Source organism: Aulonocara sp. 'chitande type north' Nkhata Bay, linkage group LG12, assembly GCF_057382095.1.
Source record: "Aulonocara sp. 'chitande type north' Nkhata Bay isolate Kocher_YH1m ecotype deep benthic linkage group LG12, A_spYH_male_GT1.1, whole genome shotgun sequence".
Classification (NCBI taxonomy): domain Eukaryota; kingdom Metazoa; phylum Chordata; class Actinopteri; order Cichliformes; family Cichlidae; genus Aulonocara; species Aulonocara sp. 'chitande type north' Nkhata Bay.
This window is the reverse complement of record NC_141355.1, coordinates 2,022,111-2,036,657: the sequence shown is the minus strand read 5'-3', so window position 1 is coordinate 2,036,657 and position 14,547 is coordinate 2,022,111. Positions and strand designations below refer to the sequence as shown.

The 14,547-nt window shown below is 44.6% G+C and overlaps 1 protein-coding gene across 1 annotated transcript in view; it reads left to right on the top strand.

The window, feature by feature from the left end:
• abca2 (ATP-binding cassette, sub-family A (ABC1), member 2) overlaps positions 1–14,547 on the top strand; it is a 104,293-nt gene that overhangs the window by 77,778 nt on the left and 11,968 nt on the right. The window contains exons 31-41 of the mRNA XM_086313186.1: positions 1,321–1,426; positions 1,507–1,618; positions 1,714–1,774; positions 3,469–3,643; positions 3,738–3,853; positions 4,405–4,552; positions 4,775–4,898; positions 5,191–5,323; positions 8,487–8,607; positions 8,750–8,928; positions 9,109–9,250. Coding sequence (XP_086169312.1) covers positions 1,321–1,426; positions 1,507–1,618; positions 1,714–1,774; positions 3,469–3,643; positions 3,738–3,853; positions 4,405–4,552; positions 4,775–4,898; positions 5,191–5,323; positions 8,487–8,607; positions 8,750–8,928; positions 9,109–9,250 — 1,417 coding nt within the window. The remainder of the gene's footprint in view (positions 1–1,320; positions 1,427–1,506; positions 1,619–1,713; positions 1,775–3,468; positions 3,644–3,737; positions 3,854–4,404; positions 4,553–4,774; positions 4,899–5,190; positions 5,324–8,486; positions 8,608–8,749; positions 8,929–9,108; positions 9,251–14,547) is intronic.

Genomic DNA, 14,547 nt, shown 5'->3' with positions numbered 1-14,547 from the left:
ATCCTTGGGCAAGATACTAACCGCAAATTGCCCTCTGATGTGTTCATCAGAGTGTGAATGTGTGTGAATGTAGATTAGTTTGCACTTGTGTTTAGTGCTTGTGTGAATGGGTGAATGAGGCATGTTGTATACAGGACTTTGAGTACTCTGGGAGAGTAGAAAAGCACTCTGTAAGAATCAGTCCATTTACCATCAGGCTTAGAGGGAACATGTTCTGCCCGGTGGTGTAGGGTCCTGATTACTCCAAGTTTGTGCTCCAGAGGGTGATGGGAGTCAAAGAGGAGGTACTGGTCCGTGTGTGTGGGCTTCCGGTAAACTTCGATGTTGAGGTTGCCGTTCTCTTCAATGTGCACGGCGCAGTCCAGGAACGGCAAACAGTTGTCCTTTGTGTCTTCCCTGGTGAACTTGATGTTCTTATCCACAGCGTTGATGTGCGCAGTGAAGGATTCCACTTCTTGTGTCTTGATGTTGACCCAGGTGTCGTCCACATATCTGTACCAGTGGCTGGGTACTCTTCCTTTGAAAGAGCCGAGAGCCTTCCTTTCCACTTCCTCCATGTAAAGGTTGGCTACAATAGGTGACACGGGGGAGCCCATGGCACAGCCATGTTTTTGTCTGTAGAAGCCTTCGTTGTATTTGAAGTATGTAGTGGTGAGGCAGAGGTCTAACAGTGTGCAGGTCTGATCGGGTGTGAAGTTGGTCCTGTCCTCCAAGGAGCTGTCTTCTTGTAGTCATTTTCTGACAGTCTCCACGGCCTCCGTGGTGGGTATGCAAGTGAAGAGAGAGACTACATCAAAGGACACCATGGTTTCATCTGGATCCAGGGGAAGTTTCTGGACCTTGTCGGTGAAGTCGTGGAGTTCTTGATGTGATGGTCCCTACAAGGGGCGCTAGGATGGTGGTGAGGTGTTTGCAGTGTTGTAAGTGGCTGAGGTAATGCTGCTATCAATGGGTCTGAGTGGGACTCCTTTGTGGATCTTTGGAAGTCTACAGGGTATTACATCCCCTTCGTCATGTATGATGAAGAAGCTTCTCGGATGAAACGTCTTCAAGAAGCTTAAAGATGTCCAGATGCTTTTCTGTCCGAGCTCCTGAGATCATTGTCATGCTGAAAAGTAAATCATCAATCAGACACTTTCCAGATGTTATTAATGGTGGATCAGTATTTGCTGGTACTTTTCTGAATTCCTAAGTCCATTAATTTTGCCAAGTCATACTTATTGTAATTGTGCATTGCTCTTTGGCTACACTTCGTCTTAATTTCACATGGATACAGTAACATGCACATACTGGTTTTCTGTCAAATTAATTTTGTTACAGATATGGTGGTTTAACAGTGGGCAACATTCAGAAATCAATCCCAACATCTTTTGGGAGAAATCTTCCACCTATGGTTCGTAAAATAGCGGTGCGCAGATCAGCTCAGGTAAAGACAAAGACGCAATGACTCTAAACTGGACAGGTACAGTATACAATACTGCTAACAGTGCAACTTACTGTGTCCAGGTTCTCTACAACAATAAAGGCTACCACAGCATGCCAACGTATCTGAATGTCCTCAACAATGCCATCCTGCGTGCCAACATGCCTCCCTCCAAGGGCAATCCTGCTGCCTATGGTAGACACGCCAGATATAGCTGCTGAATAAAGTTGTGCCAGTTTGGTTGGTTATTTTTAACTACACAACAGATTGTTTGTTCTGTTTGTTTGCAGGAATCACAGTAACAAACCACCCGATGAATCGCACCAGTGCCAGCCTTTCTTTAGACTATTTGTAAGTGTCTGTGGCTTTACCTCATATATTTATGTGATAGAGTCACATTTCTGTTCACGTAAACGATGAGTCTTCATTGTTGCTAGCTCTGGAAGAAAGCAGACCATCTACTAATCAGAAAGTTGGTGGTTCGATTCCTGGCTCCTCTAGTCTGCATGCCAAGAATCCTTGGGCAAGATACTAAGTTGTTCACCCATGCATCCAACAGAGTATGACTGTGTCAGTGGTATATAGAAAGCACTTCAATAGATGAAGCACAGAAAAAGTGTTTGTGTGAATGCGGCAGGTTGTATAAAGTGCTTTGAGTGTTCAGATCGAATAGAAAACCCCGATGTCAGAACCCGTCCATTCAGCATTCATCAAACAGAAAAGTTAGTCATAGACTTCCTTAACCCTCAGCTGTAAAACACTGGGGGTCGTCACCCTTCATGGACACGCTACTTTGTGAACACGATAACTCAAGAACAAGGCGACATATGATTTTCAAATTGATACCATCGGTGCATCTTCTAAAAGTCTCAGATGAGTTTGGATCCTGTTGACCTTGACCTCAAGTTCTGCTAGGAGGCGTAGGAGTAGCGCTGGCAGCTGCTGGTATTTTGTCTCTTCTCTTCATTGGAGTTAAAGTATCTGAATTTTAGGAGCAGGACTGGCCTCCAAACAAGCTCCTTTAGCTTCTTATCTATACATGCTCCCCCAGCTCTACAAGCTGTTCATTCTCGTTTTCGTGCCCCACCCTCCCTCCCCTTTTTCAATTCTTTCACTTCTCATTGGTTCATGGGGGATCTGCCAGGCCCGGGAGCCGCCACCTGTCCCCTCTGAAGCCTTCCCCAAACTGCAGCTCAGTTCATGTTTAAGTCATTCACCTTTATCTACTACAAACACTGTCAAACCTAAAATGAGGACGTGGGTCCAGCGAGTGAATCCAGCCATATGGCTGATGGCTGCTACGCCCTGAGCCTGGTTCTGCCAGGCCTCTCTTCCTGTTGAAAGGAAGTTCTCCTAAAAGGGAATGCTTCTCCTGGGCTAGTGTCTATTAAACCCCTTTTCCATTCGTATCTACTCAAATCGACTCGGTGCGGTTTTCAGGGTTTTCGGTTAGGTTGTAGTACCTGGTACCAGGTACGTTTTTAGTATCTGCTCACCCGGGATCCAAGCAATCCGAGCAGGTACTAAAATGTGACATCATCAGACTGAATGCCACCGACTGGCTGGTCAGTAGCATCACTTGATGAGTCATGAGAGCGCCGGTTTCTATCACATTTAACTGAGCCTACTCACAGACGAAATGCTGGTTTGGCAGCACGTAGTGAGGCTCCAGATGCTTTGAGTGTGAAGTAACTCCAGACGTCTCACACACCACAGCTGCTCTGTCACGTGACGCATACTGCTCCGACGTGCTGAGGTCACTACCATGTGGCGAGTTATGTGAGGTACTGATATCAGATCATCCATCGCAGTTATAACTGTGCTTCGGAAAAACAAATAGCAGAGGAGCCACAAAGAGGCCTGAGAAGAGGACAGAGACAGAGAGAGAGATTCCTCCTTTACTGTAAAGATTGATGTATAGCTTTAACTTCAGAGAGTTTTGCTTTATGAATGTTTCTATCAAAAGTGCTTTGAAATGACTGTTGAGGACCAAATACTGTAAACTGAAACTGAACTAGCTCTTGTCCTTGTTTTTGTACCTGCAGGCTCCAGGGCACAGATGTAGTGATTGCCATCTTCATTATTGTCGCCATGTCCTTTGTCCCAGCCAGCTTTGTGGTTTTCCTAGTAGCAGAAAAATCCACAAAGGCCAAACACCTGCAGTTTGTCAGTGGCTGTGACCCAGTCATCTACTGGCTAGCCAACTATATTTGGGATATGGTGAGGATGTGATGTTGCAGATGTGAATGTCTTACTAAATGCTTTAACGTGTGTGCAGCTCCTGAACATGGTTTCTCCTTTTATCTGTCCTCAGCTGAACTACCTGGTACCTGCTACATGCTGCGTTATTATTCTGTTTGTGTTTGACCTGCCAGCCTACACCTCTCCAACAAACTTCCCTGCTGTCCTCTCCCTCTTTCTTCTCTACGGGTGAGACATCTGTCTGCACACACGATTTTTCACCTTGGTTCTGAGTCTCTGCTCACATTGTTATGTAGTTTAGTTGTATACTGACTTCCATTAAATAGACATAATATACAGAAGTCAGTCCACTTCCACCACCTGCACTTTTCCTTGTAATTGTTTTAGCGCACAGTTCAGACGATTGGTGCTAATGCATTATATAAAGTATCATAGGGATGCTTTAAATTATTGCTAACATATTATCATCACTTTGCCTTTCTCTGATATCAGCTGCACACTTGTATTTTTAACAGCTGTAATTTTATAGTATTAGCAAACTATTTTCACAAACAGGGAAAAATATTAAAAACCACATGTCGTGGTGGTTCCGGTACAGTGGATGTCTCCAGGAGCACATTTTGTCATATTGACATGCAAACTCAACTCTAGTATCATGCTAGGTCCTGTTTAGGTGCAGTTTTCACAAAACTCTACTACTTGTCTAAATGTAAATGAAATACTAAGATCTGTTTATAAACATGGAAACATATAGCAAGTTTCTTTCTTCCCCTTTCCAGTTGGTCGATCACTCCCATAATGTATCCTGCATCCTTCTGGTTTAAGGTTCCCAGTACAGCCTATGTCTTTCTCATAGTCATCAACCTCTTCATAGGCATCACTGCAACTGTTGCAACCTTCCTTCTACAGCTCTTTGAACACGACAAGGTCTGTTGGATTCTTTTATCTTACCTCAGACACACAGCCAAACGCATCACTCGTTTCCCCTTCAACAGCAAAAGTACAGATTTGGAAGAGATGGTGATCTTTGAGTTAGATCACCTGCTCTTCCACATACTGGAATGAATACTACAAAATGGAAAAGTATCTGACATGACCTTTGCTTTTTACTGTATTTCTTTCTTTTACTTCTTTTTTTTCTTTTTGCAGGATTTGAAAAAAGTGAACAGTTACCTAAAGTCCTGTTTCCTCATCTTCCCCAACTACAACCTGGGTCATGGCCTGATGCAGATGGCCTACAACGAGTACATCAATGAATACTACGCTAAAATAGGTACACTAAGCACCGAGCTGGCTAATTACAATAAAGTTAAGAGAAATATCTTAAACTACTATGATTTATTTAACAGAGATGAACCAACACTTCTTGCAAGAACCTAAAAGTTGTGCTATACATACTTAAAGATTTATAAGGGTATTCAGAGCACATTCTTAGTTTGGTGCTACAGAAGATTTGTTGAGAACAAAGATTTACAGTCTTGCAGGCTTTTTTGTTTTATTCATAATGATTTTAGGAGATTGAAGCGCAAAGCTGCACATTAAGTTGTTGTAATTATGTGTTTTAGGGCAGTTTGACAAGATGAAATCACCATTTGAGTGGGATATTGTGACTCGAGGACTTGTTGCAATGACAGTCGAAGGCTTTGTTGGCTTCCTCATCACCATCCTCTGTCAGTACAACTTTCTGAGGAACCCGCCGTGAGTTTTCTATATATAGTTTTGAACTGGATGCCTACCACTTAGTTACACAGAGGGTCGTATGCTGAGAGATCTACAGTTAGAGTTGGCTGAGGACTGTACTAAAAATGTACTTACAATATAAACAAAGGGTACGTTAAAAACACAACTACCGGTAAGCATGAATGACTTAACAACAGGAAAAAGGGGAAAAACCCCAGAACTTATGTACTGTACCAAGCCGGCACCAAAGCAGCTTTCAGATTGATGCTTCGTATATAAGACAAATAATGTAGTAGGGTTTCCTGCTGTTACACAGCTTTCAAATATCAGTGTGGCAGGGCGTGGTCTGAGGCGCAGCTACAAAATAAAACAAAATAATTCCCCACTCGCCCCAGCCTTCATGCTCGGGTCGTCTACCAGAGGCCTGGGAGCTTGAGGGTCCAATCCAATTTTATTTATAAAGCAATTTAAAATACCCAGCACAGGACCAAAGTGCTGTGCAGAAAACAAGTTAAAAACAGTAGAATAACAGAAAACAGCAAAAATACGTAAATAAAACACAGGGTCCTGCGCAGTATTTTAGCTGTTCCCAGGATTGACTCTGGACAGACAGGATCTTAGCTCGCACCCTAGGGGGCATCTCCCATTTACACCCAAGTCCATCACCCGCCGGAAACAAGTAAAACCTATTGCCGGCAATGCAGAACAAGCTCTCGCAACAGTTGTATAATGATCGAATGGCCCGTAGCAATGGGCCAGACACCCCATATTCTCAGAGCACCTCCAACAGGACAGTCCGAGGGACACGGTCGAATGCCTTCTCCAAGTCCATGAAACACACATAGACTGGTTGGACAAACTCCCATGCACCCTCAAGTATCCTTGAGAGGGTAAAGAGCTGGTCCAGTGTTCCACGACCAGGACAAAAACTGCATTGTCCTCCTGTATCCGAGGTTGGACTAACGGACAGACTCTCCTTTCCAGCACCCTGGCATAGACTTTCCCAGGGAGGCTGAGGAGTGTGATCCCCCTATAATTGAAGCAAACCCTCCAGTCCCCTTTCTTGAAGATGGGAACCACCATCCCAGTTTGCCAGTCTAGAGCTACCGCCCCTGATCTCCACACAACATTGTATAGACGTGTCGACAAAGACAGCCCTACAACAACATCCAGAGTCTTCAGGAACTCAGGCCGAAGCTCATTTACCCCAGGGGCCACCAAGGAATTGTTTAACTGCCTCAGTGACCTCGCCCACGGTGATAGACGACTCATCCCCCTGGTCCCCAGACTCTGCTTCCTCTATGGAAGGAAGAGGTGGGATTAAAGAGGTCATTGAAGTTTTCCTTCCACCGTCCGACAGTCCAAATCAGCAGTGCTCCACCCACACTATGCAGAGTGTGGGTGGAGCACTGCTTTCCCCTCCTGAGTCACCTGACAGTTTGCCAGAATGAGGCAATCTGAAAGTCTTTTTCCATGGCCTCTCCAAACTCCTCCTACAGTTTAAGTTTTTGCTTCAGCCGCTGTTAGGTTTAAATTGTTAAATGTTATCATTGTGTTACTTAAATTTGTAAAACTGTATGATCAAAGACATTCCTTTGTTTCTATTGCCGTCCGCAGCCTGTTGACTGGTGGGGGAGGCTGTAGTGTTTATTGTAGGCACATCCTATGTGAGGGTTCTGTTTTCTTGTTTAGTAAGCTTCCTGCTTTTATGATCCTTTTGTGGGCAGGAGGTCACACAAACGCACCCCCAAACTCACACACTCACATGCAAACACACACAGTCTCACACAGGCACACACACACACACACACGTGCTTACACACATATGGTACCTTATCTTTTATAACCATAGGGGGGTTTACAATGGGTGGTGCTGTGTGTACTGTAACTGTTTTCAATGAAAGGCAGCAAGCGGAGGCCGGGGTGGAAGTGGTCTGAACGAGGGCAGAAGGGCTGCTCTGAGATCCTCCCTTGCGCAAGTAAAATCGCTGTTCGTCTTGCTTCCTTAATGGGAATAAGTCTCTAAACCAGCGGCCTGTGGAAGTGCAGACCCAACAGCCGCTGCCCGAGCCAAGTTCTGCTTGGCCTTAATCCGTGTAATTTGAGAAGCCAAAATCAAAATCTCAATGAAATTGATTTTCACTATTCTTTGCTTGTATATGGCTAACGTGAACAGAGATGGCATGATACCACTTTTTTATGTCCGATACCGATATCATAAATTTGGATATCTCCCAATAGTGATATAAATCCGATAGAGCATATTTTATAATCAATGAAACGTTTGTTTTTTTTCAATATCTTGCTGCATTTTGCACAAGTTCATACTTAAGTTTAAAAAACTAAACTAAACTAAAGCTATTCTGTTATAACTGTATGCAAAAAATACACTGCAGCCAAAATCTTTCATAGTTCAGCACTCATCAATCTAATTTACTTAAACCTGCACCTCCTCCTCATTCTGGTATTTTAAAGAGTACTTAGTGGAAATATTAAACAACCTAACTAACATGGTTGCCAACTCCCAGCAAAAAAAATAAAAAAAAAGGGAACCACCCCCCACCCTCTGCCTTATAATGCTTAATTGACGTAATCAAATTTAATTTAATGCACATGTAAAAGAAAATGCACAGAAATCAATTATTTTTCTACAATAATTAAATAGATTCAACATCTTTCTTTCACAGATGGTTCCCAAAGGAAAAAGTACTATAGCTTACTAGGGTATATTAGACTTAATAGTTCCTACACAATAATAATATTATAATGGTCTCGCACGCCACAGCCGCTCTATCACGTGACCACACTGCTCCGACGTGCTACGGTTCTGAGCTGAGTTACGCCATGTGGCAAGTTTTGTGAGGTGCTTTTGGGATATTTAATGGATCGATTACATTTTTTATTTCTCTCCGATATCCGATCCAGTAATTTAGGTCAGTATCAGACCGACACCGATACGTAATATCGGATCAGTCCATCTAAATACACATACTTTTAAAATACAAATACATTTAAAAAATGTTGTTGTAAAAGTCTTCAATACAGTTCTGTAACTGCAGACCAAGGAGAAACTATGCTCATATCCCCCTTCTTGTAGTTGATAAAAGATATGTAAAGACAAGTGGAATTACTTACTGACAGAGTGAATACGCTAAAAGATGACTGGAGTATATGTGCTTAGGAGGGTGCCGGTCAGCTCCAAGCCTATCGATGACGATGATGTAGACGTGGCCTGTGAGAGACAAAGAGTGCTGCGTGGAGACGCTGACAATGACATGCTGAAGATCAAGAACCTAACCAAGGTTAAACTTTAATATGTACTTTGCTAACTTTTACACAACTGCATATTTTAAACTATTTGTTCAGTTATGCCATTACTTTAAAATGATCCTACTCTGTTAAAGTGGTCATTACTATCAAAAAGTTACTTTGCTTGATCCTCAGGTATACAAATCCAGAAAGATGGGACGTATCCTTGCAGTGGACCGCCTGTGTCTGGGTGTCCGGCCCGGAGAGTGCTTTGGATTGCTCGGAGTAAATGGAGCTGGGAAAACCAGCACCTTTAAGATGCTGACAGGAGACGAGTGTACTACTGGAGGAGAGGCTTTCATTAACAGAAACAGGTTAGTGGCTGAACTAACAGAGTGCACTGTAAATGTGACTGTAACATTCTTAGCAGATACTTTAGCAGCAAAGGACATCAGACATCAAATACATGGGCACTGACTATAGTCTGGGTTTGTACTGCAGGACCACTGCTGAAGTGATGCCAAGTGTGCTTGTGTGTGTGTGCATGTGTGCAGCATCCTGAAGGACCTGTTACGTGTGCAACAAGGTATCGGCTACTGTCCACAGTTTGATGCTCTGTTTGATGACCTGACAGCCAGGGAGCATCTGCAGCTTTACACTCGCCTGCGTGGCATTCCTTGGAAAGACCAAGAAAGGGTTAGTCTCTCTCTCTCACACACACACACACACACACACACACACACACACACACACACACAGCTTTAGGTTTACTAACAGAAACTGTGATCAAAATCGTAATAATAGAAAGACAAGTATCAGAAGTGAGGATATGCCAGCATGTTGATCATGAAGATTTTGGCCAGTCCTCACTTTCTCAGTGAAGAGGATAATGCCTCATATTCATGACCAAACTCATTCTGGGTCCGGCATTTCATAACCTTCCTACAGTCAAAGTATCACTGGCTAACTTGGAAACATGGATATATTTCCTCAGACAGTCGCTGACCCACTGCTAAAGCCATGGTGAATGTAAATGGACTGGTTCTGATATATATTCTACCTGAGCACCCAAAGCAGTTTCAGCAACTTGCCCCGTTTACCCATTTATACAAGCACTGTGTGTGCAGGCTGTGTAACATTCACACACATACAGTTGTGTTCAAAATAATAGCAGTGTGTTTTAAAACATGAGTAAAGCTCAAAATATAATAACGTTTTTACAACATTACAACGCTGTAATATTGTAACACTGCACATTATATTTTAGCATTCCTGTGAATCACTAAACTAATATTTAGTTGTATAACCACTGTTTCTGAGAACTGCTTCACATCTGTCCTGCATGGAGTCGCCCAGCTTCTTGCAGCCCAGGATGATTGGACAACCTTCCACAATTCCTCTGCATTTCTTGGTTTTGCCTAAGAGGCAGCATTTTTGAATGTTTTGAATGTGTTTGGGGTCGTTGTCTTGTTGAAACACTCATTTCAAGGGCATTTCCTCTTCAGCATAAGGCAGCATGACCTCTTCAAGTGTTTTGATATAAGCAAATTGATCCATGATCCCTGGTACGTGATAAATAGGCCCGACACCTTAATAAAACAGCCCTATATGGTGATGCTTGCACCACCAGGCTTCACGGTCTTCAGAGTGTTCTGTGGCTTGATTTCAGTGTTTGGGGGTCGTGGACCCCCAAACACTTGGACCCAAAAGGAACAATCTTACTTTCATCAGTCCAGAAAATGTTTCTACATTTCTCTTTAGGCCAGTCCATATGTTCTTTGGCAAATTGTAGATTTGTTTCTTCACATAGTGAACGACCTCACTGATTGGACTCTGCTATTACTTTGAACACGCCCCTTTCACTTCATTATTCAGTTGCACAGACTCAGGTGCATTCATGTGATGATTGTTGGGTCTGTTGGTTTCTCTGACTCTGCTGCACCTACTGATAAATTATTTGCCATGTAATAATATGATTTATATCAAAAACACTGACTGATCTGGTTAATCATGTTGGACTGCTATTACTTTGAACACAACTGTACATATTCCAGTGGTTGCATCGATTTCAAGTTGAGGTGAGTGTCTTGCTCAATAATACGGCACAGAAACCAAACCAGTCTGCATGGAGGGATAAGAAAAGATGATCTGTGCCACTGCTTGAAAAAGCATTCTCGTTTCTTGTTTCCTCTCCCATGAACCTGCTGCCCTCCATCTTTGAACCAAGGCAGGTGTTCGTAATGGTTTATATTTTTGTATCTGGACAGACTGACATCCATCTGTTTATCATTCATTTTCTGCTGTGGCAGCAGCAGAGATGCCCAGACCTCCAACTACACAGTCACCTCTGAGGGGACATCAAGATGTTTCCAAGCCAGCAGAGACATCATCTCTGTAGTGTGGGTTTACCCCGGGACCTCTGCCCAGCAGGACATTAGGGCTGTTCGATATAACGATATATATCGGATGACGATATAAAAACGTCTGTCGTTTGTTTTGTGGTGTCGTAAAATAAACTGTTTACAGCAATATTTTTCATGGTTCTGATGGTCACTGTAGTATTAATTTCTTAAAGTTCTCTCTTTCTCTTATATTTAATATAACCACACTACAGACAGACAAGCACCTGTTTTTACGTGTTGTCGTTAGCAACAATGACGGTAAAACCATCGCGTGGCTCCGCTGTCCGCTTGTTTGTTTTCCACGTAAACCTTTCACAATAAAGCTCAAGATCCTGTTGAGATTTTTCAAAATAAACTGAATCAGGTGAAAGAGTATGCAGAGTGTTTACGGATGAGAAGCAAAAAAGAGCCGTCAGGTGCTAAAAAATAAACCTTTGAAAGAAAATGGTGGAAAGAAAACACTCGACTCCAGCTACACGACGCCCAGCTGGAGACACTTCACACAAGTCGAGCTGCCCGAGATTCACAGAATTTATAGAAAATGTTACATTGTTGTGATTTATATCGTTGTCAGGACGATAAATGTCTTATATCGGGATATGAGATTTTGGTCATATCGCACAGCCCTATAGGACATACCCTAAACCCTTTACTAAGGGGGCATCCAACCAGCTCATCTGGCTTATTTTGATGTGTAGGAGTAGCAGCTTTGGTGGAACCGTACCCACAGCTTGTGACCGTGGTTGAGGGTAGAAATGTAGATGAAACAGGTGATCACTTTTATCCTCAGCTCTCTCTCCACTACAGTGTCCGTCTGCTCATAACCATCTCATGACCACCAATATGCAAACCGCTCTGCCACTTTCCTGCGCCTTGAAATGCTGCCTGTAAAAGTTATGGCAAAGAGCAGCCCTGGCGGAGTCTGACTTCAGTGTCCCACAAACAGGATGAACACCACATTGTGTCCTCCTAGTTCCAAGATTTGACTAACTGGTAGTCTCTTCCTTCCAGCACACTAGCATAGATATTACTGGGAAGGTTGAGAGATAAGTTGCCTCTGAAAGCTCAACCTCTGGTACAGTTTTTTTGAAAAGGGAACCACCAGAGCAGAATGGTTCACTTGGACTTGATCAGAATCAGAATCAGAATCAGAAAGGGGTTTATTGCCAAATGTTGAGCAGGTTTACAACATTAGGAAATTGCTGCGGTGCTTCAGTGCAAACATAGTGTCATAAATAGCACTTAAATAGACATGAAAAAATAAAAGTAGGGATAAGAATTAAAAGTGCTACGTAGAAAGATATGTGCATGAGCTATACATGAGATATATACATGAGAATAAGAATTAAGAGTGCTACGTTGAAAGATATATACATGAGTGCAGGTGGTGATCAGTGCCAAACATGGAATGATGCAGTGACACAGCGTAGGGTCATGTGTTAGTGGCGGGTACAGTCATACGGTTATTGTTCATGTGTCCAACAGCAGAGGGGAAGAAACTGTTCTTATGGCGAGAGGTTCTGGTGCGAATGGACCGGAGCCTCCTGCCTGAGGGGAGCAGGTCGAACAGACTGTGTCCAGGGTGAGAAGGGTCAGCTGAGATCCGAGCTGCACGCCGCAGTGTCCTGGAGGTGTACAGGTCCTGCAAAGATGGGAGTCTGCAGCCAATCACCTTCTCAGCAGAGCGCACAACACGCTGCAGTCTCTGTTTGTCCCTGATAGTGGCTCCAGCGTACCACACGGTGATGGAGGAGGTGAGGATGGACTCGATGATTGCAGTGTAGAACTGCATCATCGTCCGTGTTGGCAGGTTGAATTTCTTCAGCTGCCTCAGGAAGTACATCCTCTGCTGGGCTTTCTTGATGACGGAGGTGATGGTGGGCTCCCACTTCAGGTCCTGGGTGATGGTGGTACCCAGGAAGCGGAATGAGTCCACAGAGGTGATGGGGGTGTCAGTCAGGATGATGGGGGGGAGTGGGGCTGTGTGCTTCCTGAAGTCCACAATAATCTCCACTGTCTTCTGGGCATTCAGCACCAGGTTGTTGTGGCTGCACCAGGACACCAGACGTTCAACCTCCCTCCTGTAGGCAGACTCATCCCCGTCCGAGATGAGTCCAATAACGGTGGTGTCATCTGCAAACTTGATTAGCTTGACAGACTGGTGGGTGGAGGTGCAGCAGTTGGTGTACAGGGAGAAGAGCAGAGGAGAAAGAACACAGCCCTGAGGGGAGCCGGTGCTGATGGTCCGGGAGTCCGAGACATTCTTTCCCAGCCTCACGTGCTGCTTCCTGTCCGTCAGGAAGTCAGTGATCCACCGGCAGATGGGATCAGGCACATTCATCTGGGAAAGCTTGCCTCGGAGATGGTCTGGAAGGATGGTGTTGAAGGCAGAGCTGAAGTCCACAAACAGGATCCTGGCGTAGGTTCCTGGGGAGTCCAGATGCTGCAGGATGAAGTGTAGGGCCATGTTGATGGCGTCGTCTACAGACCTGTTGGCTCTGTATGCAAACTGCAGGGGGTCCAGGAGGGGGGCCGTGAGGGTCCTGAGATGGGAGAGAACTAGGCGCTCAAAAGACTTCATGACCACAGATGTCAGAGCCACGGGTCTGTAGTCATTTAGTCCAGTGATCCTAGGTTTCTTGGGGACAGGGATTATGGTAGAGGACTTGAAGCAGGCAGGCACATGACATGCCTGCAGTGAGGAGTTGAAGATGCCAGAAAACACTGGGGCCAGCTCGTTTGCACAGTGTCTGAGGGTGGCAGGAGACACACCGTCTGGGCCGGGAGCTTTCCGAGCATTCAGACTCCTAAACTGCTTCCTCACATCTGCTTCATGAATATGAAGAGTTGTGGTGGGAGGAGGTTGTGTGAAATCCTCTTTTGTGTGGGGTGAGGGGGCGGGTGTTGTAGGTGAACAGTTTGAAGGTGGTGATGGCTCTATGGAGGGGGGAGAGGTGGGGGAATGAGTGTCCAAAGTGCCTCTATTGTTGGGGTCGTTGGAGGTGTGAAGGCTGCCTGATGGCTCGTCAAAACGGCAGTAGAAGTCGTTGAGGGTGTTGGCTAAGAGCAAGTCGTCAGTGGAGTGGGGGGTTTTAGGCTTGTAGTTTGTGATATTCCTAAAACCTTTCCACACAGAGGCCGAGTCATTCTCTGAGATCTGCTGCTGCATCTTCTCAGAGTGCTGATGTTTAGCAATGTCCACTTCTTTAGTGAACCTGTACTTGGCCTCTCTGTAGCAGTCCCTGTCTCCGCTTCTGAACGCCTTTCTCTTTTCCAGCCACAGCTTTTTGAGTTTAGGAGTAAACCAGGGTTTGTCATTGTTATAACTCACCCTGGTGTGTGATGGCACAATGCTGTCCTCACAGAAGTGGATATAGGAGGTGACAGTGTCCGTAAACTCGTCCAAGCTGTTAGAAGCAGCCTTCAATGTGTCCCAGTCTGTGGTCTCCAAACACGTGCGAAGCTCCTCCACAGCCTCGTTGCTCCACAGTTTTTTAGTCCTCACGACAGGTTTGGAGAGCTTCAGCCTCTGTCTGTACGCGGGGATTAGGTGGATCATGACGTGGTCAGAAAGTCCGAGTGAAGCGCGCG